A 27,651-nucleotide genomic window follows, 5' to 3' on the forward strand; every position below is an offset into this window, starting at 1 on the left:
TGAGTCAGTTTTAAAATGAATGATCTTTCTTTATCATTCAGGCAACCATAGAAGTATATAAATGAAACCACAGTATGGCAGTATTAGTAATGTTTTATTTTGTATTTTTTCCCATAATATCTAACTTACAGACCACAGGTCTTACAAAATACAACTTACAATCGAACTTAAGTCAATGTTACGAACGAACTTACTAAAAGATGAACAAGCAAGTTTAAGTTTAATCAAAATGCACATTTTTCTGAACAATTTTCTTTAAACGTAAACTAATTATCACAAAATAGTAAACTAGGCCTTCTAAAACGAAGGTTCGTGTTATTAAATGGTTCTTAAGGAGTAACCTCTCGCTTCCGGCCGCGGAGGTGGCCAGGGTCGGAAGCGAGAGTGCGTGGGACATCGTCAACTCATTATCAAGGAAGTTACTTATACAGGAGGTCGCGGAAAGGTACATGAAGAACGCCACAATGCTTTTCCCTTACAGTATTTGGGAGGAGCTTAAATAAGTGTGGTTATAACAAGACATGCAAGTCTAGATTAAAAAGGCACAATGGTGTGGGCGACTCTCAACACTCAGATGCCGGGGACAGACAAGATAGGGTTGTAGTCTTTCAGTACCCCGGCAAGAACACCGTGTGGTTAACACATGTAGTTAAATACATTACAGACCACTCCACCGTTCCCAGTGGTGGAGGAAATTACATCTACACACGATACAAAACCATAGATGAATGGTAAATTATTTTTAAACATATTATATTTTCTTTTTTTACATTTTTCTCGTAATAATATCAACTTAGATGTAGCCAATAAATCATATAAACGATTTAAAATACTAAGAAGTAAGTACCAGATTAACATAAATTGAAATGGGTGGTCCATTCCTAAAATGCATTTGTCAGATGGAGTCAAACGTTAGTGACTAGACAACTTCTCTCACACACACACACACAAGTGAGCAGTCGTTCACACTGTGTCTGCCGGCGGGCGGCGCGGAATCATTTCAAGTAGAAACTCATCGTCATCTTGTTCCAAGTCGGGCGAGCGTCGCACTCATTTCACTAGGCCGGGACTTTTGGGGTAGTCGCACGGCAGGAATATGTGCATCAGCTTCTCTATCTCGCCGCGACACAGCGGACAGCGGTTGCATCTGTGAAGAGGAGAGGGAACGTTAGTTATACAAAATTAACAAAGAACTACTAAAATTGAGCATTTCAATGAATTTTTGTGTAAACTTGTCTTGAATGTGGTGTTATTTACCTGGGAGCGCAATTTTCGCAGCAGACGACGTGTCGGCAGGGCAGGAAGAGTGTGTCGATGGGCTCGTCCATACACACGCGGCACGCCAGCGCCTCCGCGCGACACCCGCCGCTGTGGGAACGAGACCGGGACTCCTGGGGAAGAAGAGAATATTTATTAGAACATCATTCATGGTGAAAGTAGTAGTTAATAGCTATTGAGGTATGGTAGTTTGTTGTGTAAGGTCGCAAAATATGGCTACAGGAATTGCATTGCTTAACTGGCGTGCTTTTCAGGAATGTAATGCTTCTAAATACCGTCATAGGTACCTAATGATCTGTGCACATGTGCATTTAGCCCTTATGGAACAAAGGCTTGAGTAAATATATGAGGCACTACTGCACTAGTGAAGATTGACGATAGTTTCCAGGTACACAGTACCAACATACCTTTTGTTCCGAGCCCGAGGCGGTGCGGCGTCGTGCGCGCGAGTCGTGCGGCGCGGCGGAGTGTTGCTGCGCATGCGCGGCGCGGCGTGCGCGGTCGTACACCTCGCGGCACGTGCGTCGGATGTCAAACACGTAACGCCTTCCTAGAGTCGTCGAGTCGTTGAAGATGGACGCTATTGTGCCCTGAAATAGAGTAATACATAGATTAATATTTCATTCAAAGTAAATTGTGATCTTAGTTGGTTAGTTAAGGTCTGTTTTCCAAGGACAACTCTAATAACTGTAAAACTTACTCTAATTTTCATATCAATTACAAGGGGATAAGGTTGAAAATCTATTACAGATCTTATCAAGCTACCTCAACGTCCTATTCCGTACCTACCTAAAACTAGTAACATATAGATTTTCCTGCTAGGTATTTAGGTATCGAGCTGACCTCCCAGTGCATAATACACGACCCATTGTGTTACATACTAAGCAGTCCTAAGTATTAATATGTGCTTGTCATTAATTAAATGTTATTTGAAGGATTTGTTTCTAGTTGCCTTATTAATGAAGTACATACATACTGACCCTAGACTGTAATACTTTTTAACTTATCCAACGGCACCATTATCCCCGAAGGGGTAGGCAGAGGTGTACACTACGGCATGTAATGCCACTATACAATGTACACCCACTTTTCACAATTTGTGTTATAAGTCCCATGTAATAGGGGGTGAGCCTATTGCCATATACTGAGCACAATTCCAGACTCCGTGTTACTACTAACATATTTTCTTGTACTTTTTAACTTATTTATAGTTTAATGATAGGAATAGGATCTTCGCCTTCCTCAGTTCATCCGCGAACATTACCATCCTACTCTTTATAAGGATGTCCTATTGCGTAAGGTGTCTGCCCCATCCTATCGCCTATTGGTGTGGGAACTAGGTAACCATTTATTTGACGTCACCCCCACATCTGACCATTTAGGATATAACTACTTACATAATATAACAATACAATAAATCGTGGACAATTTACCCACGCTGAATTATTTTTGTAATTTGACTTTTTATTTAGATGTTTTTAATGAGTTTAAAATACATTACACCTACTTTATAACCGAGTTTAGGTAATTTTTCTGTTAATTAAAGATTCTCTAGCGAGCCAAAACTACCTAGTTTGAATGATTTTCTGCCACACTCAGAGATATTTAATGATTACTTAAACTATTCCTTAGTAACGATTTTGTTCTGTAAACAATTGCTAAGGATCGGGTTAAGTAACTATTAATTGACTCTGGAGTCCGTAGGTGACTAGGTTTTTATTGATACCTCCAAAAATGTTCTACCCAACACATATAAACAACAATTGCTCCACAATCCACAGTCTACCTACTAGTGATTATTTTTCCGAAGCCACTTCATTCGGAGCAAAGTCCAGTGTGGCAACAGTAGTCGATTGTTTTGACAACCGACTTGAGGTCGTATACGCCGGCTCGACCGGGAACATTGAGCGGTACAAAGTCCAAACGTGTTTTGGTCACTTCTATTAATGGACTCATTTAATTTTATTGTCCATAGGTAATATGAGTGTATGAGTGACATTCGACGCGATATGGGAACATACAAGTTTCTAGAATCTAGAGAAAATCTTACAATTGAAAGATCATGACTTCTAAATACTATGGAATAAAGTGTAGTTACCCAATCATATGAAAAATGAGGGTCTTTCTTTGAAAATGGCACTTTGAAGAGCCTTACGCTCGAGTTTTTCTTAAAATGTTGACTAAAGATCCAATATTGATGATGATAACTACAACTGTAATCACCCAATAATAGGAGAAATGAGAGTCTATCTTTGAAAAAGGCTCTCGGACATTTAAGTTTTTTCGCTAAAATGTTGACTAAAGACCCAATAGTTGACTGTTTAGTGTTTATGTTTGCTTCTTTGGTTGTTATTCTCCAAGGTTTATAGGAGAGAGGCTTACTACGTGACTCAGAGCATGAACCAATAAAGTAGGTAACTGCGTTGCTTTTAATACTATTGCTGGTCACGTTTAGATTTTGGGTTAATTCATTTCAGTATCAGATGATGCAATAGGTAATTAGGTAGTTCTATTTCCATTAACGATAAGCCCTTTTCTAATGGATCCGATCTTTATTCCTACTTTAAACCGAAATCCGATTGACTGTTAATTACCTAACAGCTTATTAAGAAGGTATTAAACGACAGCAAGTTACCCCTACCATCTTTAAAAGATTTCCAACCTCATCCCAATCAACATAAAATCCAAAATCAATTATCTTTCTTCAATTTACCTTCAGATCTCTGGTGAACTGTTCAGTAACAGCAGTCCTGACAGTCTCGCAGTAGTAGAAGGCGTGTTTCTCCGTGACTGCGCGGTAGAGGGCGGCTGCCTGCCCCGACGTGGCCATCTTGATGTGAAGAGTGGCTTCATTGCCCTCGTCCGTGACGAACGACATTTGGAAGTTGCGTCGGAACGGCTGTGCGCGGTGGATGGCGGTGTATGCGATGCTGGAATTGGAAGAAGGGGTTTATAAGTAAATTTATTAAGGTAGGTATTCATTAATACTAACTACGCCCAATTCAGTACTAGAGCTGAGAATAATGGGAAAAAACTTAGGTGTCATCTTGAAGAAGAATGTTTTGTTAAAAGATCAGATAAGGGCAAGTAAATTAAGCACTATGCAAGTAATGTAGGTGAGTTCTGTGGTGTAAATAAGAAACAGGTCTATAGGGAAACTACTAACTACAAAAGTTTATCTGAATTTCCAGCACATCGTTCAGTTTCCTCATTATTTTAATGTACAAAAGATAGCTACGTGTTCTCGACCCAACTACCAAAATTCTTAGCAAATACACAGAGATAAGGATGATAAGCTAAAACAAAGAAATTCGTCCAAGAACCGAGAAATTTCTTCGAAAACAAATGTCAATATGTGGAATACGGAGACTGTTATCATTGTTAAACATAATTTCAGTTATCGGTACAACAAGATCTTTGATATAGAACAAAACGACGAAAATATTAAGTAGGTACGTGTGTATGTACTTAAAACTCGTAAATTAATTACGTTTATCTTGTAAATGGCTAGGTAGGTACCTAATTAAGTGGAAACAATGCTATCGGGGTGTGGCTGTTAAAAGGAATGGGTCAAAAGATCACTTTTAATCATATGACGTAGGCACTATCTGTAGGTAGGTGTTGTGATATTGTGCAATAAACATTTCTTCGACAAATTGTCTGCCAGCGTCTTTCAATACTGTCGATTGTTCATTTAAATTGCAAAATAAACTGTACCCTATTAGTTAGCTACTTAGTTTGCAAATAAGAAAATTTTTATTCAGCTGTTTTAGGTAACATTTATGTACATTAACACAATTTTTGTGTCAATTTATTTGTCCATAGAACTGCGCAGTTGACAAAAATCCCCCCGTCCTTCTAATAGACACGTTTAACATACTTTATTGTTTTTTTCTTACAATCGAAAATGCTAGATGTGATAGAATGTTAGTTTTTCATAGAGGTAAATATTTTACCCACTGCATATTATATAACTGAAGTAAACACAGAATTCTATGCAAATAACTTGGATTACATTTCTTAGTATTGTAAGCGATCAATATTCAATACCGTGCAATTTCACAATATAATGTTTGTAATAAAGTCGTTTCTGGAAAAGAAACTAAGAACAAAATGTGTATTATTTCATTGGGTAAATATTTTTCTCAATATTCTCCGAGTTATTTACGTCCGTGATGTCATTATAATGAATTCAAGTGGTGTTAGTCAAACCGAAAACAGAAGCGAATGTACTCATTGTCTTGACCCGACACTACTTGACTAACTCATACGAATAATAAGTAGAGTTTATATTCGAAACTCTACTATTTATGATCATTTAGCTTCGAAACGACATTAATTAGGCTTACTACAAGAGCTTGTGGCAAAATATCCAAGGACATCACCTTACGAGCCTCCATTCGTTCGATATTTCTGTACAACACATTATTGTTTTCAAAATGAACAAAACGGTTCCAAGTGACTTTCACCTTTCCGACACTTTGTTTTCTTATTATGGAATTGTTAATTAGCTGCGATTCAATAAGTATGTTGGTGCCCAGCTATTGAAAAACAATGTTTGGAAGACTTGACGCTTACCTTTGTTTCTCGACTCCAATTTCTTGTTCTCCATTGCAGGCTGGTCTGTAGACGACGATGCCGTGTGGTCCTACTCCGACACACGTGCTCAGCCTGCAGCCGCAGCCCCCTCCACTCTGGCCTGATGTTAAGCAGCCAACTGTCGCGCCACCGTCGATCTCCTGCTCATCCCTTGCTCTAGGCTCCTCCGCCTGTTGCCTGTGGTACAGCAGGTGGCTGTACAAGTTGTGAGCGTTGTTGTTTATGGTAACAGGCTTGCAGAAAAACAATTCCTCTCCAAACGACTCCAACTCTGATATTTCCTTCAACAACCTGTACTCCGCCCGAGAAGCTCTCATCCCGGCAATTTGGCAGTGGTACTCTATGATTTTGTCGACATGATCCTCTGGTCGCTCACCTTGTGGACCGATTTTGTCACATTCTTCGTATATGTGTGTTGGTGGCAGTTCGCGGTCGCAGTCTCCTGTCTCTGCCTGCGCTATGTAGGCGATGATTTTCCGAGCTACTTCTAGGTCCGCTACGACCAGTCTACCTTCAATGAGGTCGAGTTTGGCGTGCAGATAGAACTGGTGGCGGGTAGCTTCGTTTATAAGGAGATGTGGGGGCACCCAGAACTTGACTCGGAGGTCGAGGCGACCTCCGGGGATGCGGTGTGGGTCGAGAGGGTTCCTCAAGTTGAGCCATCTGCCGGGACCAGATCCTGGAGATACGCGGAGGCCGAAGTAGTCCGCTTCGACGCCGATCTCCAGTTTCTCGCATACCTGGAACAAATCAATCGTTCGATTAATAAATCAGTCGTCAGACTACTTACTCGACGAAATATAGTTAACAGACAGGAAAGCTAGTTTATAGTTTTAAACGTGATTGATACCTAAATAATAAACTTTCCAAAACAGGATCCACTCCGTTAATGAAACGACCAAGTTTCGTAACCCAAAATGTTAGTATTTGCCAAATAATTACATGGTATGAATTGGCCAGACCGTATGCGCCTAAGTAGACTTCTAAACAATTTGGCAATGTTACGAAGTGAAAGTTAGAAGTAATAAACCTATTATTAGGAGCTATTTATCAATGTTGCCTTTGCTGGGGGCCTCATATGTATTCTGGTAAAGGGTATTACGTGTATCAAGCACCTTTAGTGTCCAAGTTCTGTAATCAATTTTAGCCGCTGGTATTGTAGCCTGGAGTGCAGTTAGGTAAAGGAACAGTGTTATTTGCTCATAAAACTAAACAAATTCATAAAACTTTGCATATCCGTTACTTATTTGTGTAAGGGACCGTCGAGTACAAGTGTTCATTTCCATATTTCTTTGTTCGGTATGCAGGAGTTAACTACGCATTTAACGACAACAACAGCGAATGCTACGTGTGAATGTTTACTTATTAAATCAATAATTATTGCGAGGCGCACTACAGCAGTACTGCGAGTATATGCACTTTACCTACATGATATATTGTTTTCGTTATAATAACAACATTAATTACTCTAAACTACTCAAGGAAATGTTTTGGTTGTCGACGGCGCCGTATCGCGGTGTTTGTGCCACGGTACAAACGTACTAGTTTTAAACAAATAGTGATAAAATGCATATTATTATGTTCACATACTGATAACAGACGCAGCTGGCATGCAACTCGGTGCACTATAAATTATATTTTTGGAGTAAAATAGATGTGGGAAAATATAAGTAGGTACGTAGTCCATAATTAGTAACAAATTGTTGCTAATAATGATGATAAACATTGTGTAGTAACTACATTATATGTAATTTACCACACGCGGGCTCGTTGGCTGATAACAAACATATCAATCATTATGTTCGTATACAGAAAGCACGTTTTCAAAAATCTATTCATTGATTACTACTGCGTACTGCGTAACATTCGTATCGTATATCAATGGACCTTGAAGCATAACTAACATCGATTTTCCATACCTACAAGCGCCTAGAAATACCATAAATATATTGGCATAAGCCGCCATTTTATTTATCACTTCCTACATAATCTAACTTGGAATACGAAAACAACATGAAGTACTTATATACCTACTAGTTACTAGTTCACCTGTTGTTTTTAAACGGATTGCGCAGATAGCTCCTTGTTGAGTGTTTGTAATGTAATCTAATCGTGTAACGTGAGTGTGAGGAGTCCTATTTATCGAGGCGTCACAGCTGGAGCTCCGTAGGGCTATCAGACTAAACCTGCATCAATATCAATTAAATTGAGGCTCTACTTAGTACTAAACTGGATCTATTGTTATTTTGATGAAATTACGTACATATAGGTGTGATGTTTTTGTACTCACATTGATAAGGTTCTTTATCATTGAGATCGTTTTAATTAAGTACATCAACTTGTTATTTTGCTTTAGGTATGGGAGTACTGATGTTGGTTACAATTAAAGCGTCGATTAATCTGATTTAATCGACACTATTTAGTACCTAGCGCCGATTACATTTCATTTATGTGGCTAAAGTCCGATTCCTAATTAAAGCAACATTTCTCGAACTCGTGCATCCTTGTCACAACTAAATCAATTGTAAGCTACACTAGAGTAATTGTATCTCGCAATTCTCATTGACACCTTATCTCCGGCATCACGTTGCAAACTCCTGCGCAGCTTGTAGTAAATATTTGTCATGCGATCTCATGTTTACCTACGTATCAAAGAAACATCATGCGAATTAGTTCCTCACATTCTTTTGTGGACGTACAATAACATCGTTGAGGCATACTGGCTTATTAAAGCAAGCTGATCCGCCATTTTTATTGCAGGTTATAATTATCTTTTCGCTAAGGGCAGTGAACTGTAGGACGCGAGTTTTCTAAAACACGATATCAGCTTCAAAAATGTCATTTATCTCCGTTTGTGTCGTTTCCAATGCATCTGTATTCATTCCCATATCATCATTGAGAACGCAGTCAATGCCTTTGTTTCATTGAACTCCGCACAAATATCCCCAACTCATAACATCAATATCTTCAGTACCTACATTGATATTGCCCGGTGCAGAATAATTCGTGGGTTAAGAACTAGAGTAGCGTAAGGGCAAAAACTCAAAAATTTTTTTTTTTCACCATTCGCTTTTTCAATCCCCATATTTGTATGTGCCGAAAAACTGGAACGATGTAGTGTGTAGATTGCTTAGTACAATAATAACGCATAAAAATTAAACAAGTTTGTTTATTGCTAAAAGGAAGTATTTCTACTTACAATAATCTTGACATTATTTTGTCAATGAAGTTATGAGCACAACGATTGTAACTCGACTTACGAGCGAATAGGACACCGAATTATGATTTTGTAGCCTTAAATGTTTCGTGCCAAATAAACGTAAGGAGCCGTTACTGCTTATGGGTCCTTGTTTTGTACGCTTCTGTAATTTTTCTCCGTGCCAAAAAAACGTAAGGGTGGGTTACGCTACTATGGCACTAAATAATTAAAGTAATGCAGTCCGTTATTATGACGTATGTCAACCAGTTTTAGAAAAATATATGTATATATATTTTTTTAATTAAATTTACAGTAATCTGTAGCCAATAAATAAAGCTTTATTTTAAGTAAAAACCAGATATACAGATACTATAGATTTTGCCACAAAAGACCTACAAGTTGACGGTAGGTAAATTTGAGTTGTTTTTCGGCTCTCCTGAGAAGTTGTCATTTTGCCCTTACGCTACTCTAGTTCTTAACCCACGAATTAAGGTACTATGGGATCTAATTATGTGTCCTTTACCTATCATCACTGCATCACGCTTGCATCTCGTGTTGATAACGTCATTCCATATGGCGTTTTGTTATTTAAATAGGTATTATTGAGACACGATGTTAGCTCGTGGTGATCAGGATCAATCATGGCGGTGAACATGAACAGTGGTAGTGGAAATACCGCTATTAATGTTTTGGACATTGCAAATTGTATACAATTGAATGCAGTATTGATAACAACAAAAAGTAAATTAATGGAATTGTGTTTCTGGAATCCCCAGACCAAAATGTACGACTATTTAACGAAGCAAGCATTAGTCATCGGTGTTACCATTAAAGTGTATCCTGCGCATTAAACATGTATGCAATACATTCCCCTTTCCTGTTCAATTTCCTAATAGAAGCTACATGGTCCCCAGCCCACTCTTAATTAAAACTACCGCTGCTTACAAGGGCCGTAAAAAAGCAATTTGCGTAATGCCCGATACCGTTGGGAAAGCACACGTGTAGGGCATTTCGCTGAAATACTGGGCAAATTACCCTGGAAGTAATAGCTTGGTCTGATCGCCATCGTTTAGGTAGTAACTACTTGTATGGTTAAATTCAATTCGATACGCGAAAATGCCCAAGGGAACTTACGGAATTGGTTATTTTCTTGAGTCTTTCGCTTTATTTTTGTTGGTAACCGCTTGTCTTTCTTCTTTATGGAATTTTCTCATCAGACCTTCATGTAAATTGACATGTATGTAGTTATGTCCCTGAGTGAAGTTGTAAACAATTTTATTGTTACTATCTGGTTACTGGATAATGTAACCTCATTCCTTTATTTATCATCAGTATCAAATGGTTCTTTACTCGTATTATATGGTAAGCAGTCCCAAGGTAGAGCAGGTAGGCAACCTTCGCCCTAAAGTGTTGGATAAAAGATTTCTCACTCAATTTTGAATACTTCTTGATGACAAGCTCTGTCCCTTAACCCTTTTACAAAAACAGCACATTGTATCAGCCTTTCAACCATGATGCCTGTATCAAGTTTCCGATCATACGCTAAACATCTGCTCAGGATGGTAAGTAACTTCCTTATCCGTCCTGTTAGGCTGTGTTTATTTTGGCAATAAGTTTACATTTATGGCTAAACTCCAATTTCATTCAGAATATTGACCTTTTAAATGGATTTAGCCAGACCATACCAGATTCAGTTGGCATACTTTCACAATGTGTTTGTGATTTTTGGAGGACAAAGCCTGACAAACAAAAGATACTTACTTTATCATGAACAAAACATTTGTTCACTTGCAACCACAAACCAAGTTATCATTTACGGCATAAATATTTTTGTTCAATCAAAATTAAAGTTCATTAACCTCGAACAGTGATAGCAGCTGCCTTTCTTTCCTGCTTGGTATTCAAAAACCGACTCTACAGCCAATGGAGTGAGTCCAATTCTCTTCTAGTTTAATACATTTATAAATAATTGATAAAAACTATGGAACTGTTATGGTTCGTATTTCCGTTTTACATCCTTTGTGTTCGGAATAATATACCTAATTTAGGATCTCTGCGTGAAAATATTTTCAGTAACTAATTCATTCATAATTATCTCAGCTATATAATGGAATAGTGCGTCTAATACCGGATGGGGTAGCGTGTTGATGATTTATGAGGAACTGATTGTTTCCATGCCATAGGCTATCGTGGACGATGCGTATGCTGCTCTAGAACATAAAGAACGCCTCTCATACAGTTCAAGAGGTGCATTGCCTTACAAATATGTAATTTAAGTATTGAACGTGTGGGATGTGGGATGCTTGAACTTTGTAGTAGCTTGCCTGCTCGCCTATTTCTTGCAAGACCCGATTGAATCTCGTTTTCTTTAACCGATAACGGAAAAACAAGTAGCTGATCTAAAAACCGACGATTTGTTTTTCTCAGTCTTCAGCTATCTGGGACGAGATATCAATATTATCAACCAGTAACCTCACTTTAGTTATCTGGGCATTACGGATTTCCATGAATACAGAGTATATTTGGCAGGACACGAACACTAAACTTGTGTTTGGTCGACTGGTTGATCGACTGGTCGAGATCGAACGAAAGTTTGCTCACGCAGCTCGATTTGTTGGCTGATCGATCGACGGTTGCGGGCACGCAGTCCGCGCGTGATTCTGTTGAGACAGCACTGGTGCTAGAGCGAGACAGCAAGAAAACATCTGGGTTGTTCGTTTTCTGATTCAATGTTTTTGCTCTTCTATTTTTGTTTCGAATACAGTACCGTGCCAAGAGAAAAAGGATTTTTATTTTGCACTACAATTTTATTACGTGGCGCCGCAACTGACCTATTAGAATGTATTATAAACAAAATGCTTTGTTCATTTTGGTCTGTTTAATTAAATGTTTCTGATAATATTTGAGAAAACTATTAGTTATGGTTCTTTGTTATTGCAAGCTGCAATAAACAGTCCTTGGTGATTTAGCAACCAACAAAAACCAGGAACATTATGTTAGTGTTTCACGGCATCTGGCCAAACTAGTCGGTTTCCTGCGCTATTTGACTGGTCGTATTGTGCAACATTAACTTCCTTATGTATTTGAATATACGTAATTACAAATTAGTTATGAACTATTGTACAATCCGATTTGGGCTTCCTTGTGAACTTGATTATTTTCTGTCAAGGTTTATGCGGACCTATAATCAAGTAATTGGGCACCTTCTACGAAAACAAAGTCATTCAACTCATGTGTGATGTGATTAACCCTGTTAATTGCTCCGGTGATACGTAATGCCCAAATAGTCATTGGTACTAATTATTATGTAAGGTACTAGCTCTCATATTACTTGTAGTCCGGTACTATCCATTTTGGCCGTCTACCAACTCTGTTTTGGGTCGCTGTTCGCAGTTAGCCATCTTGGATTCCCACTTCCATAATGGGTATATTAGTAGAGTCAACGCCCTCTCCTGTCACTTCAAGTTTTTCATCTTTCTACAGATTATTTCTTGCAGGAACAAAGGCAGTTATTATCATTTTTATCGTTCGTGATAAATAAATTAATTGCTGGGAATTAACAGGAAAAAATACTATTTTTTCGCAAGGAAACTTTGCTTTCCATTAAGAACGCCTTTGTTTGGGTAAGTAAGTTTTGCAAATATGAATAGATAATCAGAACTTCATTTCCTTATGATGATTCAATGTTATAACTACCTTGGGGTACAAAGTTCAGTACATTATGGAAATCCCAGCAATATATAATTGGTATCTTGTACTTGGAATAGATGAGTGACTCCGTGAGAAAGGATTGATTCAGTCTTATTGTCAAGTTGTCATTTCTACAAAGGGCTGGGTTCTGCTAAGTTTTTTCGATAAAACCAGCACCCAACCAGTTCTTGCCATTGTGGGGTCGATGGCCCGCAGGATACAACACACGTGCCCGCTCCTGAACCCCTCCTAGTTATGCTAGATTACTTCCACTCTTCAATAGGGGCCAAGCCTAGTATTGTGACAAACCATTGTTACGAAGATTAAGGAAAACGAAACATGTTTTTGTGATCTGTCAAATTAGAAATTCGCTGTTAAAGTTCAAGTGTCAAAAGACTCGTGTTTTCTTTTTTTGTGGCGGTGTTGTATTCCATCTGCAAAGCAACTGGTAGGTCTAGTTTTAGAACAAAGGGTCATGGCTTTTGTCTGACAGCTGTAGGTACCATCTAACATAATGTCCCTGTTTTTGTTATTGAGGGATTCTAGTAGAATTTTTTACAACGTCTATTTATTCATGAAAGTGGCAATAAAATGAATTAATTCAGAATGCTATACATATTCCGATACGTTTGTTTACTGTTTCCAAGTACCTATAGGTTACATAAATAGTAAAAGTATTTAGCATAGCTCTATTACCACTAAATAATGCGCAGTTCCTGCGGGTTAATTAAAATTTCTAAGTGTTTTCTGAAAACAAGCGAATTAACATTATCAACGACACCAAACACGTGATCATAAATAAGAATCTACTTTATGGTGTTTTCTAAACGCAAACAGAGGAACTAAACTTGGTAAACTGAACTTTATTAACAAAGCAACTAAATGTTTATTCGCGCAAATGTGTATAGTTGACTTGTTATTCGAGTAAGCTGGGAGCCATATTAGATTATGACGTAATGAGTCCCAGTCGAGGATTATAAAAGGCAAGGGCAAGTACTGGAAGTCTTTTAAGTAAGTGCAACTTTGATCTAGTGTTAGCAGCTTATGCAACCGTAAACAAAGAGGCAATAAGGAAGCGAGCAGAGTGCGTAAACAGACACATAAAATGTCCTATATTTAGTGGGCTTTGAGAAGAGCATTAGACAACGCATATAGGTAGCCAATGATTTGCTTTGATACGCTATTAAATGGCTTTTGGCTGTTGCGTTTAAGAATTATTTTCGTATTGCACCGATAATTCTGTGAAGCATAAAATTATTTAAATACTTGAAACAGAGGTATCGCTGAAAACAATAGCAAACTTGGACTGTGGATACTTCCACGTCACCGCTGATTAGAATCTGGATGAATTATTCATGCATGATCACTATTCAGGGGCCAATCCCGCTAGTAAGTAGGTAATCAGCTACAATCGATTACAACTTTTTGCTCAACTTCCTGTGATTGGCATTCATTTGAACATTATTTTTTATTAATAAGTAAGTATGTATGTAATGTGCTTGCAATTTATTTTTATATTTTAATAATTTTAAGCACTTAATGCAGTAACGAAAATAACTCATATCATTATTATTTCACATTTTATTTCGATGCACAAGAAATGAGTGAATTATACATTTAATACCTACATAAGTAGTAGGTACTTTTATTAAATTGGATGATTCAGTTGAAAATATATTGTTCGTAAATACCCACATTCTTATTACTGTGGGTAGATAGAGAACATTGCTTTAGACTTTATATTATATGTACCTACCTATCTATTGTAGAAGCGAGGTTAGATTTCTCGATTTTCTTTAAACCTATTTTTTTTTAATGCTGTGGGTATAATAAATAAGTCATTTTTATCAATAACAAGTTAATCCTTGCAATTGATAAAAGCTGATTTCTTATAATGTTTACCTAATTTTCGAATAAGAACCACACTGAAAGTAATCAGTCATTATTTATCTAGATATAAATTTCTATCTTAATGCTTCGTGCATTATTCATTTGTCTGATTTGATTAGGTACTTAAGTAGATAGGTAACTATAAATACTTCATTTTTTATTTTATTGCAGCAGTAAATGACGTCAAGAAAGGATTATTTCCTATCTTCCAATCAACAGATTATTATTTTCAGATATTGAGTGAATAAGCTGACAATTTAATTTACTTAAGTACCTGAAATGTTCTAAGCTTCTTACTTACTTACTTAACTACGAAAATAATTCATACGTAGGTTACGTAAAATAATGTTTATTTATTTGACACTTTATGTATAAAATCGAACAAAGGCGAAATGGCATTCTTTACTTATCTAATAATTTGTATAGGTAAAGTATCAAAATTTTGATATAAGTAAATATGAGCAATTGGCAACGAACGACCAAATTCTGCAACTGCAAAGATACTTCAAAAAGTGGCATGGTGGCTATATAAAAAAATGATAAAAATTCACCCACCACGTTGATCAGTGATTCAAATACATACAAGAAAACCTTGTTTTATGTATTTTTAACAACCTTGTGTATTTCTAGAACATCATCCAGTCAGTAGCAGATAAATCTAGTTGATACTAGTATATCGCATACCTAATACAATGTGTTTACCTGAGAATTAACACAGCACATTGTACCTGGGTTGGGTCAAACATGGCGTCGCTCGGTAAATATTGATAAAGTCGCCTATAAATGGACTCCCATTACACAAATGTGTCTTTTAAGTATATGTGTAGGTAATTCTGATATCAAGTTTTCATATGACAGTAAATATTTGGAAGAGATATTGTCCATCATCCCGTGTAGACTAGGATTTAAAATAAGACTGAAGATTTCATGACTAATATCGGTGATGTAAGGTTATTTCGTAATACCCAAGTTTTCAGAACTACAATACAATTATTGACGCATTTCACAGACGAAATTCGCAATAAACAGGAAGATTCATTCGTAAATTCAATGTTTATGATGTCAAACCCAATTAGAACTGATTGTGTACTTATACAGCAATGGTGTAAATGCGAATCGATAGCTAAAAGCATACCCAATACACAAATACCAACTACTGCGCGTTATTTCTGTAATGAACCGGTTGTGAAGGAAAAACAGCATGAACCTGACATTATTATTATCAAGCCTGTCTGTATTTTGAACGTATTTACGGTATTTTAGCTTAGTATCTGAGTAAACCGCCTCCAGAGCCTACAAACCCATTCCAGTCCCCTTCTCTTCCAGAACTGAGGTCATCTACGAAGCAGGAACAAACCAGCCACGAAGTACTCAAGAGAAACCTGTCTTCGTGTACCATCGCTCAAAATGTACTGAACGGATTTTAATGATACTTTCACTTCTCAATTTACATCTACACGTATACGTAATGCTGAAGGGATATTGGCGACTTGCCATCCTTTGCAAATCATAAATGTGAGTCGAATGGTTGATTATAGATATAACAAGCATAAAATTAAATGGTAGTTACAACATAGGAGTGCTTGAACTGATATGAGTAGGGAACTGGCTATTTGAAGATCTCTTTGAAACTTCTATTTTCAATAGTGCGTATAAGCAAACTAATTTGTCTACACACTCTTAAGTATGGACAAATGGCGACCAATAGGTTTTACTTTGCTGTGAATCATACTCAGAATTTTTAACCTACGTCATAAAAAAACCAGTTATTTAAAAGTGTTCTAAACTTGCTTGAATTATTTACTTTGTAATTGTATACAACGGTTAGAGCTATTTAAGTAGGTACTAGGTACCTAACCCATATGTAAATCAGTCTACCGTACATACCTACATAATATTTTTTGTTATCATTTAAATAACAATCATGTTTTCTGCTCGTTAAGATCTTGGGGCGATTGTCCTTAACATAAATCTTATATTAATTATTATCTTTGATATAGGTAAGTACTGAATATTAATACAGAATCGATTACCGGTGCAGAGGTACTAGCAACGCAAAATTTAAAGTCAGTCTGTTTACCAGTTATTGAACAGTATTTACATAGTAATAAACACTGACTACCTCCATAGACTACACATTTTATGGCCGTCCTCTATGGCGACCGAGCGTGATTTCGCGCGCAAAACTCGTCGGCCATCTTGAAGTCACCTATTCTATATTCTATTCAAATTAGCACGCGTAGAACAGGTTTCACGGCGCCTTCCGACATTTATAAGTACGTTTTATTATTTAACAAGCTAAATAGGGAGTTAAATAATTAAGAAATCTAAAAACAGATCTTCAAGCGATGCGCAACAGATAACAAACAAAGGATTACATTTCATCCACGCCTCAGCGTTTCCAGCAGGTTATTTTTCTATATCTGTATGAATAATATTTTGAACACTGAAATTATAATTTGACCGTAAAAAAATATTCGCTGTAAAATAAACAGACGGGTAATAAAAGAATCAAATATGTACGAGATAACTTTATCATGTTTGTGCAAAAAATGTGGACAGAGTATAAAATGAATGTAAATATAGCCTATCTAGATAAATTTAAGTACCTAAGCATTGTAAAATGTTTAAATATTATTAAAAATTCAGATCAGACTAGAACTAAACGCACAGCTGTGTGTATCTCCAGAAAGTCTGAGCTCCGTAGAAGACTGAATAAATATTTTTTGCGCGGTTTTGATTTTAACTGCGCAATACCCACAACTTTGAACGGACATACCTACATACAAGTCGTTACATTTCTATTTATTTTTTGCTGCCACATAATCCCTGTACAAATGACGTCACAAGATACAACTTATCAATAATCCGGATAGCAACGGATGATAAAAGTGAATTCGCGATTTTTGATACATGGACGATTAATGTTCCGACTTCACTAGATCAAATTGGCGATAAACTTATGCATGCTCACTTTATTTTTGTCACCAATCAAATTAGTGGATGAAGAAATCTTTGTTTATTTATTTACTAACAGATATTCATATTTTCAGTAGAAACAATGGTTGGCTTGTCAGAGTACTGAAGCATTCTTTGTGATAGACACACCCACATTCTATTTTTTTTTGCTATTGTATTATCCTTCTAGTGTAACGCGTATCTCACTCGAGGAGCCTCTGGCGGGTAAAGTCCAATCTTTATACTTTATACAACCGGTTGCTAGGTACGTAATGTTGTTAGATTAGATACAAAAAACAGACAGTTTTATAATCGGGTCACCTTCACCGAAGTATTCATTTATTCTATTTCTGTATAGGTAGTGCAAGACAGAAAATGTTCCATATTGCTTAGAAAAACGGAGAAAGATGCAATTAAGGCCTTTAATAAATTTGACAACAAAGAGGAAAGCGGACTGATAGATGGTTTTAAAGAGTAGAAACTAGGTTAGGTTAATTAAATATAAATGTTTCTTTGTCTAGAAACCTGATTCCAAACTATTGTTTGAAGAAGAAAGAGTGTACAGTTTGGAACCCAGTTGTTAGCATACACACTGTCTCAATCTAGGTAGATTATATCAAACAAAGCATTTTGTTTTATACAAAACCTTTTTGACCCAGCGAACAAGACAACCTTGCATTATAAATAGAAGGTTAAAAATCTGACTAAGCGGGCAACACCGAATAGGGAAAAATATTTTGGAATAGCGCCAATATCAAAATATTTCGTTATGTTGTCAACGGAGTTTTATTTTTACAATTATGCTTCATTGATTCGAAAAAGTAATTCAAAGCAGCTGTTACTACCGGCATTTTGGTATAGGTCTGCCAAAATATATGATCATCAATGATCAAAGTAGTGAAGTAAACAAAGGAAGGGAATCAGTTATCTACTAACGTTACTACTAATTATACTACAAAGTGCTCACATTTTTAGGCGTGACGAACAAATTCTTCGAAAATTCATTTCACCTTTCATTTTCCTCATCAAAATCCTAGCATAGTTGGTATAAATATTTTCCCGCTTACAAAAACTAAATAAACTAAGAACAGATAGATACCTATCTCAAGTTCAATAACTGAGTTTACGCCGAAACTTTGGAAGAGTTCCAACTAAACACGCGGTGCGCGCGTGAAACTGACGCAACCTGGGATCCCCACGCAACTGAAAACGAGACGAACATTGTACTTTAGTCTCGTGTTGTTCCTGAAAATCAGCACAAGGTTCTCAATGACTGGCTTGGGCAAATAGACTAAATACTCTAAACAAAGTATGTCACTACGCAGAAATACTACTCGCTTACAACAAACGTTATGACAATCCCTGTACATGACAAAACTGACACAATCTCTTTTAAATATTGAGGATTCTATTGGAAAATGAAATACATCAGTCTGCACATTCTACATTGACCTTGCAGATGCACCATGCAGAAATAACAATGAAACCAGAAAAAGGAGATACTTAGGTCACCAAATATTTGTCACCTCCCAGAATAGAAATTTGTTAAAGCATCCATATTTTAAAAGTGCCATAAATGACAGAGGAGCGAGTGATTGCTGCTACCTCAACTACTTTGTACTAAGACAAATGGTGAAAGACAAAGCGTTTCAGACGTCATTAACGTAATGAGTAAGTATTTAAAAACATGTAACACGACAGAAAAGGAGTAGTTAGACTAGTTTAATATATCTATTGGGTAGTATATTCATGAAGATAATATTCTGGTTCATAGAAAGGATGGTTTAGTCACAACTTAGGGAGTGCAATTAGTATAAACTGCACGACTCGCTCGTTAAACAATTAAATGGCTTCCAGTTAGGACTGTCTATAATTTGCTCCCAGAGTTGCGTGTCTAAGATTACGCTGGCCAAATTGGTTCGTATTACAGGTTAAATCTGTAGCTGTGAGAACATTAATTATTATAATTTCATACTACATACAAATTATTTACGACTCGTTTAGCTGCGGAACGAAACGTTTGGGTAATAACAATTAAATAAAATTAAAATAAGACTTATTTTTAGAATTCTGATGGGCATCATAGTTTGCCTCAGTAAGCACTTAAACAGCCGAGTTCAAGTGGCCGACCCACTTGTCTGCGACCACGTTTGCCTTTTGAACTTCCAATGAAGCTGTTAATCGTTTAAAATGTTTAAAAGTAATGGCTGAATCAGATACACATATTATATCTTGCAACATAAAGAATTGTGAAATTCGTTCTTGTACTACATCTGTACATTTACGCTGGCTTTGGCGCTCGACGCGATTATGATTTCCAAATTAATAAGGAACGGATACAATTGATGCAAATAAACTACTGTTTACCCAATAATATTTATGTTCCCGAAAATACTTATTGAGCAATCCAGTTTACAGGAAGGTCAATTAATTAACATTTCAATAAGAACAGTAAAGGTCCAAGTACGGCGCCCTGCGTAACACCGCAAAGTGGTTTTGGTTGTACGCAGTGACGATCACGTATGCAATCCCCACAAGCTTACCGGTTCGCCTACGGACGTTACCGAAGTGGAAACTGCACGCAATCGCCACGTGCGTCTTATACAAACGCATCGTTTATACACACAACATTGTCGTACGCTTTTGTCAAATCCCAACTATGCAGGTCGAGAACAATCTTCTAAGTTCTAAGTTCTTTGAGGTTATCACTATTATTTTCTAACTTCATTTTACGATAAAGAGTTCAGTGAACACACATGCTTCATTTTTTTCCATGAGATAAGTTATCGGATGGAACCTTTGGCCTAAGTTATGACATTAAAATGACTTTGTAATTATGTGCACTTAGGCATGAGATCCGGTCTTTATCAGAGGCAATGAACGACAATTTTACTGATATACAGGCAGATAATGAGGGGATTAGTAGTTAATGCGGGAGCAATGAATTACCCATTTATTGTAGTATCCATGTGCAGATAAATATCAGACCTCGAAATTATAATTGGTTGGCTTTGTTATCTTGAGTACAATCGATGAGATTTAGTAACATTATCCAAATATGAAAACAGCAAAACATTAATAACATCATATCTGATTCTAGAAACAATCGAATGCATTTACTCGTAGAAATATAATATCCTACTATATATCGACGAAGGTTCGAATAACGTATATAAAATGAAGTGATCGCATACATTAAATTGCAATAACTTTTGAAGGTTACTAATGGCTACTACGCCGTTAGATTCACCAACTTTATAAACAGAAACCAGTTTCGGACCAGCCGTCATTAGAAGCATTGGAAAGTGTTGAAAACGGATGTTTTGACAATGAAAACTAATTCTAACATTTCAATACGGTATAACTTAGCTATTGATTACCAGAAAATCCTTGAGTAGACTACTAGGTACTGTAAGCACTATAAATGGGTGGCAATACCTAATTTACTTGGCATTGTGACAAGGAAATCGCCTGGCAAGTTAAAGGTCTAGTGATATTTTATTTGCAAGATAAGAAAATATGGCACGATTTCGAAAAATATCATTTTTTCTGTATACTGATATCGTGAGAAAAAAAACATTAATTATATCATCACACATGACTTAGGTATCTCGCTTAACGACCAAAGATGCTAAAAAACGCTAAGTGACGTAAAGATAATTATCAAAAAAGTGTCATATCGCTTACAGAGTCATGGTAATTGCGATACCCTTTTGATCTCTCTTATCGCTTAACGAAATGTTATCAGAAACATGTAATCGATATAAAAAAGGCAGTTTACATCATCCGTGCACACATTATCTCCTGTAGGTAGTTTTAGATTACGGCTAAGTTCCCAACGATCTTCGGAAGTTAGGTTATCAAGGATCACTATAAATTGTTTCAAGTTTAGTGACGTTTTATTATCTCTTACTATTATTAATGGCAGCAACATGCAATATTTTACTCATTGTTTAGAAATGACAATCTAAATTACACTAATAAAGGAGTGCATAACAATTAAAAACATGTTTTGAAGTAATAATGAGGATATTATTGGTTTGATATTACTACAATGTTGTATTGGCGGCAATTTATTGAATTTATCCTGTAATGCATAATATAGAAACCACAATAATTAAATTGGTTCAATCAAGTTGCTTCTAATAATAATATTGTTATTTAATTTTATTGCAAATAACAATGAGTCAGTTTCGGTTCAGTCTCTTATGTAGGCACTTGAATTAATACGAACTGCACAAGACGTCATGACAATTAAGAAGTGATTGAACATTTATTGGAACTTTGACCAGGAACTACTAAGTAATTGAATAGGCACGCTATTTGTGGTTTAAAGTAATTTGGAAAAGGGATTTCCCGTACTTATTAAAAGAGATACAAGACATACTAAAGGTTGTTTAAACTAAAGCTTATTTTTTGTTTTAGATAAAGAACTGTTTTTACAAATCTAACGATTGGTATCCAACATATTGATTGATGAGTCCACACCTTGTTTTAATAGATAAACCGTAACATCAAGTGCTGCGTAGTTACATTTGAATCAAAAATAGTTGTTGATAAAAATCGTGCGATTCTTTCTTTAATCCTTTAAAGCGATTACCGACCTGCGTAAGAGTAGATTTTCAAAAAAGATTTTCATAATCAATTAAATAACTTAAAGTATACTTGAAAACGGTTCAGTATAAAAAAAGTTTAGACAAAAGTTGTAGAGAAATTTGTATTCTACAATATTGGTATTAAATGCAAATACTGAAAACCCATAGGAAATGAGTTATCGAATTTTAAGCACCGACTTGAGACAATTGTCAATTACAAGTATTCAAAAAAGCTGGGTATCTCGCATTCCGAGATTCTTACCTAATTTTGCCTTATTTGACTGGACTAATACCAATTATCTCGGAAAATCTATAGATATTGAAATAGATGTTTTGCACTTGTTTTTCTTTGTTAGTATGACATTCAATTTATAATATCAGTTCAGTAGGTAAACCTTTATAGATTTATAATTTTTTTGCATAATCATAGAAGTTTTTTTCCTACAACCTGGATTGCAGCGCATTTATAAATTCTTAAGGTCAGGTAATTAACATCGGCGTAGCTATCGGGTGCACGTTACGCCGTCGTGATTGTGAACCTTGGCTCACATTGCTATTATCTTCGCATACTCGAACGACCTTATTTTTGCCGGTGCTAATGCTCTACAATCAATGGGTTTGCTCCGACTTGCAATAATTATAGAACGTATTTTCCATTTTACAACAGTTTTTATTTCCAAGTAATGTGTCTCTTTTTGGGTCATTATTGCTCTCTGTCCTGTATAAAACAATCATTAACAGATGCACATGTATTAAAACGTAAGCATGACTGTAACCTTTGCAACATCTGGAGTCTGCCAGGCAATAAAAATTGCAAACAGATGTAGCGAATGGTTTTTCGATCGGCTGTGATAAAAATGTTTAAAACTTTGTTATAGGTACGTCTTTGTATCCTCAAAATATTTTTAGGTATTACACCTATAAGTTCTGCTGAGCAAATTATTTAATAGGAAAGTCATTTAAATGCTCCTTTGTTTTTGGAGTCTTATTTTTAAGCGTTGTTCATTTCTTATGTGTGTATAACTTGCACACTTTATCTCCTAACAATATTATCTTCAGTCCAAATATGCTACCACTTTATATTTGTATTTGCATGTCTGTTTTCGTGATGAGAACAATGTAGGACACATTGAATAATTAAGGAGTTGCCGTATATTGGGCTATAGAGCATTGTTTGCAGATTATAATGTTCTCTCTGTATTCGTACCGGAGCAATTAATCATACCTTTGTAGTCGAACAAAGATACGGCTTACTGTTGATTAAATTATTGAAATACATACATTACATTCTTGACTATGATGAGTGCATAATGTATCCTTATCTTCCAAAGTTCGGGATAGGTATCTATTGTTTTTAAGTAAAATTAAATTAGGCATGCGACATGTTGGTTGCACAAACGTCTATGCAATAACACTCCAAAACTTCTAGACATATCCGAATAAGACAATTCCATTTAAAATCAAAACTGATGTCTTACGAAAGTTGTCTTTTCTGTAGGAGGTACAGTGAAAGCAAAAGGCCAGGACGAATTTATACATGTATCCAATAACAACAGAAATAACAAACGGCCATTGCTTATTGTTAGCCGTATAGGTAAAGCAATAACATTACCAGGGAAACATAAGCTACTCGAAGGATATTGTGACAAACAATGAGACTATTACACAACTGAGGCCGTTGATGACGTGAAGGTACAAAGTCCACCGAACCAATTGGAAAGTTCAACATTGGAAGCAAAACGTTTGCGCCAACTATTTGGTCTAAATTGTTGGTTGAAATTAGTCGTTAAAGTTAAATAGGTCAATTTGCGTTTTGAAGAGTACAAAGTGCAAAAAGTTTGCAATATGACCCGATCAAAATTGCCTTCTAGAACATTTATTATCGCCTCCAATGAAAATTGTATTAAGCAATTTTTAGACCAACGCAAATGTAAAGCGTTTTCATACAATACTGTTCACGCTATATCCTTATTTAGCTATTATAAATATCTGCTCATTTTTGATGACGACTTAGTTTTATTGTTATTTTTAAGTACGTAATTAAACATCGGAAAACACGGGTTTTCACATAAATTTAACGCGAAGCCGTTATGCTAATTATTGCAAAAACCACTTATGTTTCTGGAAATGTCTGGTTTAATATTTTGGATAGGTAAGGTGAAAATGGTAATTTGGTGAGATTAGCGACACGATAAATATAAGTTTAGTCATTGTTTTGTATTGTTTGTTGGTTGCGCAGGAGTTGCAACATTATTATCTTTAACGGGCAATCTTGTTTCTTTGTCTTACGGTCTTACCGTTTTCACCAAAATATACCACGTCTCATTATACAACACATCAAAATTATTATTTTTGATGTTTTTCAATTCTCTTTGCGTGCTATGTTAATGTTGACAATGCTTCTTAAATCGTTCTTATCTTTGGTGTGATGAACAGTATCATTGCTCAATTACTTAAAATCATAACATAAGCTGTTAAGAGCCTGGTAATTTTAAAAATGTAGGTACTGTACGTGTACGTATGTGCAATTAACCTCTTTTCAATAAAATTAGCACGCGATGAGACACTGTTTCTCATAACGGTTGGAGTTTGTACCCTGTGTTCTCAGTAACCGTCCATTTATGTTTTAAATAGAGTTACTGAGTAACACTTATTTATAAAATGTGATATAGTTAGTTTATGACATTTGTTTTATTAACTGCTTGACTGTCTGTCAGTTGTATTCTCAGACTTGCTCTGATTCATTTGGCCATGCATTTCGGCTATTATCTCTTTTGTATCAGATGGAAGTAAACAGCCACATTTGTTGGTTTGTTGAGCAGTTGATACAATTTACACGCCCATCACCCTCATCATTGGGAGTCCAAAGGTTTACAGATTAAATTCAACTATAAAACAGAATCTAATTCGTCACGTGAAAAGTTAAGATGGTGCATTGGAAAATGATATCTAGCTCTATAGTAACAAGGTTGAAAATGAGTTTTCAGGATGAAATCACTCAGTATGCACGTGCCCGTGCGCACGGTAGAGAGTTCACAGCTGTTGTTCAAACAGTGGACTTTGGACCCGAGCCACAATCACCGGTGTAACCGCGTGAATAACGTGTAACGATCCGTTGATTTGTTTGGAGATATTTGATTGAGTCATCACTTCACTTCATCAGTTTATTTCATGATGTTGCGATCTGTTACTTGAAGTTTCAGTTAGGCTTTTTCTTATTATAATAAACAATCGTAGTTAGTCAATAAACTTGTTAAACTTTGAGAATAATAAATATACTGAATACATTTATCTTCAAAGGTTATTTGAAGTTTACTGGCTAAGTAGGTGTTATACATAAAATGAATATCGTTTAGTTAGCAACAGGTTTGAATTTGATCAAGTTTGTTTAGATACTGATATTTTTGTGCATATACCAAATACTCTCTTATGGGAACCTCATATAATTATGTTGTATCTAGTCTTCAATTAAGTAACGCCGTCAAGGTTTTATACATATCTACCATCAAATGAGGTTTTTTAATTTCGTTAAAATTGTAGGTCAGTGCTCTTACTATCTTTGTAAGTGTGAGTAAGTTTCTTACGTGACGCGACTCACGATGTGCGGTATAGTGAAGTATCTATGTTTCTATGTACATAATATGCTTCAATATACTCATACAACTACTAATAGATTTATTTGCACTTTATCCAAGTATGATAAACGTAAAATCCAAATTAGCACGTGACTTTTTAGACACCTCTAATCGATCATTTAAATTGCAAATTATTATCATTGACTCGCGAAGTGGATCGATTATAGGTGGGCAACAGGTATTTACTTATCGGCTAAGTGCTGGTGTTCTAATGTTAGAATAGACAGTATTGTTCATGAGTGCAGAGTTAACAAGTTTTTCGAGACATGATGCTTGTATTGGTCTCGTTTTTAAAGCACCTGTACCACCACAAAGGCTCTTAACCAACACGAACAAAGGGTTATGAAGTTGTAAACTCCTGGTCTAAGTTGTATGGTGCAATCGTTACTTAATGTTACAAGTCTTTGAAGCTTGTTACTACGCTCTATTGCAGCATTTTGCAGTTTTACTTGGCGAATGTTGAATCAACAGAACATTCGTAAGGATTGCCCTAAATTCGAAATGCATCGAATGATTGGCTGGAAGTTAGCCAGCAGTTAAAATAAACAGTACGGCGGCAATTCTAAAGGCAAGACTTTCATATGCCTTTAGAATAACCATATTAAAACCTTTATTCATAGACCATGACCACCTTAACAATGTATTTTCGTTGAAATAAATAACAGTACAGCAATAATATGAGAATGATACGTTTATTGCATTTCATACAACATCACGAAGGTAAAACGTGTAGAATGCCATTTGCCGGGTCCAAAGTCCGCAAGGTAAACTGACGTCGCCGTCACCGTCGCCGAGCAAACGTGTCTCGAACAATGCTTTTGTTAGATATTAAAATGTACAATTACTAAGTGAATTCTACTCTAGCTACCTAACTATGACTACACACTATTATTTTACACAAAAAATTCACCCATATGTTATTATGTTAATGTTACGTCCGTGTAATTCTGTTCCTGCTACATAATTCGCGAATAATAATATGTAATGAGCAAGTAATACATGATTATTCGTTATGAAGATCTGCTGAAATATGGGATAAACTGTTTGTAAACAACTGCCACTGAAATATGAAGCGTGCGCGAGTAAAAATTTAATAGAAAATAAGAATGTTCATATGATTGTGCATGCTTACCTTTTCAAGGCAGTCTTGTCCAATTGCATTGGGTTCCACTTTGACTTCCAAAATCACAGAATTGGGCTGGCTAACTAACCACATTTTGTCAAAAATTTTGAAGAAAACAATAAAAATAGACTAAAAATGAGGTCGAATTATTGTTACGCGTTATTTAATTCCGCGGTTTATCACTTGTCCAACAATGTTTATCTCACTCGCGTAAAGAATTTATTTAAAAAAGTCTTTCTTAATTCGCTCTGCGCAATGTTTATCGCGTATTCTTTGTGGAAGTAAAACTGTGAATACTTCCAGACGACGGCCATACTACGTTAAGTTTGCCTCCGAAATGATAAAGAAAACAGTGACGTTACTGACGCGGGGGGCGCGGACTCTGTACTTTAGCGTCGAGCATTGCAAATAGCGTGTATTTATTCACTATTCATTACTGCTTCCACATTGATACTCCGTCCGCGACTCGTTCACTAATACGTCGATGTAAATGACACAAAACGATTTCGGTGAAGCACTGATGGTGGAACACGGACGGGATTGTTGTTTTGTTTCGCTCACTCGTGTTATAAAAGAAAGAGACAGGATTATCGTAGAGGCCAGAACCGGAGGGGCCAGAACTTTGGATTTGTTATTGACACGAATTTCTTCACTGTTGTATTTATCTTTGTTGTTATTTATATT

At 36.2% G+C, this 27,651-nt stretch overlaps 1 protein-coding gene across 1 annotated transcript; it reads right to left on the bottom strand.

Moving 5' to 3' along the window:
* Positions 1–75: 75 nt before the first annotated feature.
* LOC118277214 (E3 ubiquitin-protein ligase MYLIP) lies at positions 76–27,442 on the bottom strand. The gene is made up of 6 exons (XM_035595933.2): positions 26,977–27,442; positions 5,857–6,617; positions 3,992–4,208; positions 1,686–1,868; positions 1,258–1,391; positions 76–1,147 (listed from the first exon to the last, which is right to left on the bottom strand). The coding sequence occupies exons 1-6, from the start codon at positions 27,058–27,060 to the stop codon at positions 1,051–1,053; spliced, it is 1,476 nt and encodes a 491-aa protein (XP_035451826.1). The 5' UTR covers positions 27,061–27,442; the 3' UTR covers positions 76–1,050.
* Between the last annotated feature and the right edge of the window lie 209 nt (positions 27,443–27,651).

Source organism: Spodoptera frugiperda, chromosome 10 (assembly GCF_023101765.2).
Source record: "Spodoptera frugiperda isolate SF20-4 chromosome 10, AGI-APGP_CSIRO_Sfru_2.0, whole genome shotgun sequence".
In the NCBI taxonomy this organism is placed as follows: domain Eukaryota; kingdom Metazoa; phylum Arthropoda; class Insecta; order Lepidoptera; family Noctuidae; genus Spodoptera; species Spodoptera frugiperda.